The sequence below is a fragment of the Sorghum bicolor genome, chromosome 8 (assembly GCF_000003195.3).
Source record: "Sorghum bicolor cultivar BTx623 chromosome 8, Sorghum_bicolor_NCBIv3, whole genome shotgun sequence".
Classification (NCBI taxonomy): Eukaryota; Viridiplantae; Streptophyta; class Magnoliopsida; order Poales; family Poaceae; genus Sorghum; species Sorghum bicolor.
The window spans coordinates 32,876,549-32,882,548 of NC_012877.2; the positions used below are offsets into that span (position 1 = coordinate 32,876,549).

The 6,000-nt window shown below is 49.3% G+C and overlaps 1 protein-coding gene across 10 annotated transcripts in view; it reads right to left on the bottom strand.

Moving 5' to 3' along the window:
- Positions 1-5,786, bottom strand: part of LOC8086164 (SAGA-associated factor 29) — a 71,527-nt gene extending 65,741 nt beyond the window's left edge. For 4 of the 10 annotated variants that reach the window (XM_021466180.1, XM_021466182.1, XM_021466186.1 and 1 more), the window contains exon 1: positions 5,439-5,784. In XM_021466180.1, coding sequence (XP_021321855.1) covers positions 5,439-5,589 — 151 coding nt within the window. In that variant the 5' untranslated portion in view covers positions 5,590-5,784. Of the gene's footprint in view, positions 1-2,868; positions 3,029-5,438 lie in introns of all 10 variants that reach the window. The other 6 variants (XM_021466183.1, XM_021466178.1, XM_021466184.1 and 3 more) reach the window with 4 other exon arrangements.

Here is a 6,000-nt window from a genome sequence, read left to right on the forward strand (position 1 = left end):
GACCAGCCTCCTGCGCAAGAACGCCTTCTTGTGGACAGCCGAGGCTGAGGACGCGTTTTCTGCATTGAAGCAAGCCCTTTCCGCCGCCCCGGTGCTGCATCTTCCGGACTTCAACCTCGAGTTCTTCGTCGACTGCGACGCGTCCGGCTCCGGCTTCAGGGCTGTTTTGCATCAAGGCGAGGGCCCTTTGGCGTTCTTCAGCAGGCCATTCGCTGTTCGCCACCTGAAGGTTGCTGCATATGAGCGCGAGCTGATCGGTTTGGTCCAGGCAGTGCGGCATTGGCGGCCGTACCTCTGGGGCCGTTCCTTCATCGTCCGCACCGATCACTATGCGCTCAAGTTCCTGCTAGACCAACGCCTATCAACGATCCCGCAGAATCACTGGATCAGTAAACTCATGGGTTATGATTTCAGGATTGAGTTCAGGCCAGGGCGCTTCAATGTCGTCGCCGACGCGTTATCAAGGCGGGATGGCGACGCACCCTTGCTGTCCACGTTGCCGTCGGCTGAGCCGGTACTGGCAGCACTTTCGACAACAACATTCCAGCTGTTCGACGAGCTCCGCCAAGAGTTTGCTGCCTCCGATGAGCTTCGGGCAGTCTGCGAAGAAGTGGCTGCGGGCGGCCGCGGCGCGGACTGGGCGCTGCAGGACGGCCTCCTTCTCCACAAGGGGCGGGTCTATGTTCCAGCCTCTTCCTCGGTCTTCGACGACGTGCTACAGCTCGCGCACACCAACGCACACGAGGGGATCCAAAAGACGCTGCAGCGACTGCGCACTGAGTTCTTCATAGAACATGATCGCCGCACTGTCCATGACTACATTCGGGCCTGTGCAACGTGTCAGCGCAACAAGTCAGAGGCTATGCACCCGGCTGGTTTGCTGCAGCCCCTACCGGTGCCATCGAAGGTGTGGGCTGACATCGCGATGGACTTCGTCGAGGCGTTACCCAAGGTGCACGGCAAAAGCGTTATCTTGACAGTGGTGGATCGCTTCTCCAAGTATGCCCACTTCATTCCTCTGGGACATCCATACACAGCCTCGTCTGTTGCTCGCGCGTTCTTCCGCGACATCGTGCGTCTCCATGGTTTTCCGGACTCCATTGTAAGTGACCGTGATCCGGTGTTCACGGGGAATGTGTGGCGCGATCTCTTCAAGCAGGCTGGCGTCCAACTTCGCATGAGTACCGCCTTCCACCCACAGACGGATGGGCAGTCCGAGGCTGTGAACAAGACGATTGCAATGTATCTCCGCTGCATCACAGGTGATCGTCCAAGAGATTGGCTTGATTGGCTGCCGTGGGCTGAGTTCTGTTACAACACATCCTTTCACTCAGCACTGCGTGCCTCTCCTTTCATGGTGGTGTATGGACGGCCGCCGCCACCACTGCTGCCATATGGTCCCGGGACAGCCCGCACCGAAATTGTGGATTCCCTGCTAGCTGACAGGGATGAGTTTCTGGCAGAGGTTCGTGCTCGTCTTCTCCAAGCCCAGGAACACGCACGCCGCTTCTACGACGCCAAGCACCGACCTCTCGAATTGGCTGTGGGTGACTGGGTGCTGCTCCGGTTGTTCCGCCACAACCAGTCTGTTGCACCGGGCAGCACCGGCAAGCTGGGCCCCAAGTACGCTGGTCCGTTCCAGATCTTGGAACGCATTGGCGAGGTGGCATATCGGCTCCAACTTCCTGACGGTGCCCGCATTCATGATGTGTTCCATGTGGGCATCCTCAAGCCGTTCCGGGGGCCGCTGCCTGCAGCTGCACCAACATTGCCTCCGCTGCATCATGGTCGGCCCCTTCTTCGTCCACAGCAGGTGCTGCGTTCTCGGCTCAGCCGCGGCGAGTGGCATGTTCTCGTCCAGTGGGCGAATCTTCCACCTTCAGAAGCTACTTGGGAGCCGGTGTCAGACTTCCGTGCTGCTTACCCTTCCTTTCAGCTCGAGGACGAGCTGTTTCCGAAGGAGGGGAGAGATGTTATGACCGGTATGGTCTATCAGAGGAGGGAGAAGGAACGTGGCTGAACCAGACCAGGAGGGCAGCCTGGACGTAGTCACCACCTGGCCTATTGGCCAAGTTATCTAGAGTTTGCATTAGTTAAGATTTACTTTAGTTAAGATTTACTTTCCATAATAGATTAGATCTATTAGATTGGGACTGCTATTGTATAAAGAGTGGAACTCGTATTCAATGAGAGGTTAGCCTGGGATTGAGATATTCTTATCTCCCTTGGGCTCCCGGCCCTTGTCTCCTGTTCTCCGTCTCCCTGTTGCGTGAGTTCCCTCGACAACGGCACCTGCACGCCGCCGCCCAGCTCGCCCGCACGCCCCTGTCTCTCCCCCATACTTCCTCCGAAGCAAGCTCCGGCGTCGTAACATATTGGGTCTAATAGAGGGGAACTAGCCCCTGACTAGTACTTGCTTGTATTGGCTGGTGTCCTTGTAAACCAAGCTGGTGTACTCAGTGGGGAGCAAGAAATGAAATAGTCTTCTCCTACCTCTCCCTCTCTCCTGCCTAATCCTTCTCTTCCACCATAGGGTGCAGGGGTGTCAAACTTCGGCCTGAAACAAACCACGACTACCACCTAAGGAGTCCTGGTCCTCCACCCCCTAGGCCCTAGCCATAACAGAATATATAATAAACATAGGCAGTAGCCCTGGCTTAAGCCATTCCAATTATTTTCTGCAAAAATAACACAATGCTTAGCCAATCTTTTGGTGGGAAAAGGAGGTCATAATACAAGTATCTAAACAGACCTATAGGAAAAGGAACCAAATTGGCGACTTTCTATTGTGCTCCAATTCTGGTCGAGTTCTAATTGTCCAAGCAAAACAGAATGTGAGTATGGAAGGTTAGGTGTAGGGTTCGGAACTCGTTTACAGCAACACATCTCCCTGTGCATGATGTTGATCTTGGCGATCATAACCTCCTGCACTTTCCACAATACCACAACTGATCCAGATTGTTGAGCTTCTCACACAGAAGCCCCAATCCCCCTCCCTCTGCAAGCGGCATCTCCAATTCTCCTTACCCTGGGAACGTAAACCAGAACTCAATTGGAAATCTAGGGCAGATCTTGGAAACTCTAAGGGAGACAGCTTTCAATAGCAGGTTATTTAGATGAGAATAAATGAATACTACGTTTCTAAATGGTGGGTTCGGGTGTGCCTAGGTTATAAATGGTGGTTATTCAGATGAGAATAAATGAATACTACGTTTCTAAAGCTTTGGAAACTCTAAGGGACATGGCTTTCAAGGGAAGATCCGATGGGTTCCATTGTTGATTATAAGGGCAATGGGTCAATTTGCCTGTCTTAGCCTTCTTCGATTATGCCAATCATAGACGATCATTTATGCTATGCGGGACCAATGTGAATTTTACAACTTACATACCAACATAATCTTGAAAACTACAGGATCAAGTAAACAAAGAGAATCACTATATATTCTGTTTACAAAAAGAATATTATGTTTACTACAAAATTTTTAGACATCTTAAAAATTAATAATAGATCAAGGCATCATACCAAATTAGAAGCTTTCTCAAAACAATAGATCAATATTTGGCAATTAGAAATCTTCAATTGTTGCATCCCTAATAAGCAGGTAAGTTCAAAATTAAAAAATAACCAGACTCTCCAACAGCACCTTTCGCCACACCACAGCACACATGTCCCAATTCAACCGCAACCTATCCTAAGAAATAATGTACAGAGGCAGCAATAAAGTTATGTGTGGCTTGACCTCCTCAAGTAAACAAGCAACTGGAAACATACAAGTCTGTTCCTTCTTAAATGGATACCTAATTTTATTTTTCAGAAAAGGGTAAAAGCATTTATTTTCCACCAACATAATCATAGAACTACATGTCAAGGTGGCCAGTTCAAACAAAATATCAATTCCCATCAGCACAAGTTTTTGACATATAACACTTCACATAGAACACCTGCGTACCTCGGTCATCACGCACATGCAACCACTATAAGTACTCTTTTGTTTTTTTCAGTGAACCACTACAAGTAATCAGAAGTGAAAATAGCAGATTGTGTGGCATAACAAGCAGGTTCTGATTGCTTAAACTGGAGGAAAGTATAAAAGGAAAAAAGTAGCATAACAGAAAACAGGCAGGTTTGAAACATATAATATCACACCCCCTTCATCCATAAGAAGCATCTCTTTCAGTGTGTGTTTGATTCGTTGCCTGGCTGATGGTTAACTACAGTTGTAGTGTTTCCTACGATGAGGTCAAAGGTCAAGGTGAGCGAGCATCAACTAAGACAGTATGGGGCTGTTTGGTTCTGACCCTGGCGCAAGTGCCTGGGACAGGCAGCTCCCCAGGCCGTTGATTTTGAGCGCCTGGTGGTCAGATGGACCTGCCTGGGCGAGCACCCCCAGGCCACGCTGCGAACCAAACAGCCCATATATGTACTTACCTAATTCAATTAACATAAAATGGAATATTCTAAAGATTCCTAATCCACCACCCTCCCAAAAAAATTTCTCGAAAACACAGGACAGCTGCGCATCATTATGTTAAGAAGAGGAAAAAAGGGACAAGTGCCCATACAACCCAAAAACTCAAACACACACACACACACGCGCGCGCGCGCACATGCGCACGCACGCACTCTGCTGCTGCCCTTAGGAATACTCGTGCCTGTGAAAGAAACTACAGATGACCAATTGACCATAAGACAGGGCACTAACCACCCAGAGGAATGGCAGCTAGGAGGGATAAACCTCGAGCCCCTGCCACCAACCATGTATTTCCCTCATCTTCAGCTACAGTCAGTCCGCCTGCAGCAATATTTGGGGCTGCGACATCAAAAACGCACTTGTTGCGGTCTCCATAAAGTCCAGGCTCCAAGGATAATGAGGGAGTTGATTCAGTATCTCTACCGACCTACATGGCACTTTAATTTGGTTCTATCACATATGTCAAAAAAAACTAACATCGTCTTTATTTTCGCCTACATGTCCCATTAATTTGGTTCTTTTTGCATTTATGTTTTGCCACATGGCTCACAAGCAAGCCGAATGGCTTTCCAATCAACAAAAGTACAAAAAATAAAATGGATGTCTAATGCTGAAAGACAAAAGACCTCTTTAGAGTGAGGAACCCCACCCTTAAACCAATGCACAAACCTACGAGTTCTTCAATTAACACGGAGTCCAGAAGCTACACACATAGGTGCATACACTCCAACAACATTCCCTAACAAGCTTTTTCAGTGGACATTCCGGCAAAAGTAATGTAATTAAGCACAGCAAGAGCTGGAATTCCTTCTCGACCGCCCTAAATTGACAATGAAGCTACCAAACTCATTTGGTAATTAGCCTACGAATCCAGGCAGCAGATCAAACAACGAATGAATAAGTCAGCGCTGAGGGGCGGAACAAGAACCCGGGGCGGCGGTTAACAGCAGCACGAGAGTAGCTTACATGCGAGGACCTTCTTGTGAATCTTGTTGATCTCGACAACGATGTCGTCCTGGTCCTTCTTCAGCTGGTCCAGCTCCTTGGCCTTCTCCAGCAGGCTGGCGATGTCCGTTCCTCCGCCACCCGCGCTGCCGACCCCAACCGACGACGACATATCCGGCCCCTCCGCCAATTCCGCGAAAGATCGAACTCGGGAGGGGCAGAGAGAAGGGGATGGCGGGCGGGGGTAGAGATCCCGTCGGTGGGCAGCTCGGGGGCCTGGTGGACTCGTGCAGGCGTGCAGGTGCGGACTGCGGCAGGCAGGAGAAGAGGGAGATCCTATCCATCCACTGGTCTAGACTCTGGAAGCCTAGCTAAGATGAGATTGGTAATTTGGTAGATTAGGCCGTGTTTAGTTTGTGAGGAGAAAAATTTCGCGACACCGTAGCACTTTCGTTTGTTTGTTATAATTATTGTCCAACTATAGATTAATTAGGCTCAAAAGATTCGTCTCATAAATTTCAACCAAACTGTATAATTAGTTTTTATTTTTGTTTATATTTAATACTTCATGCATGTGTCTAAA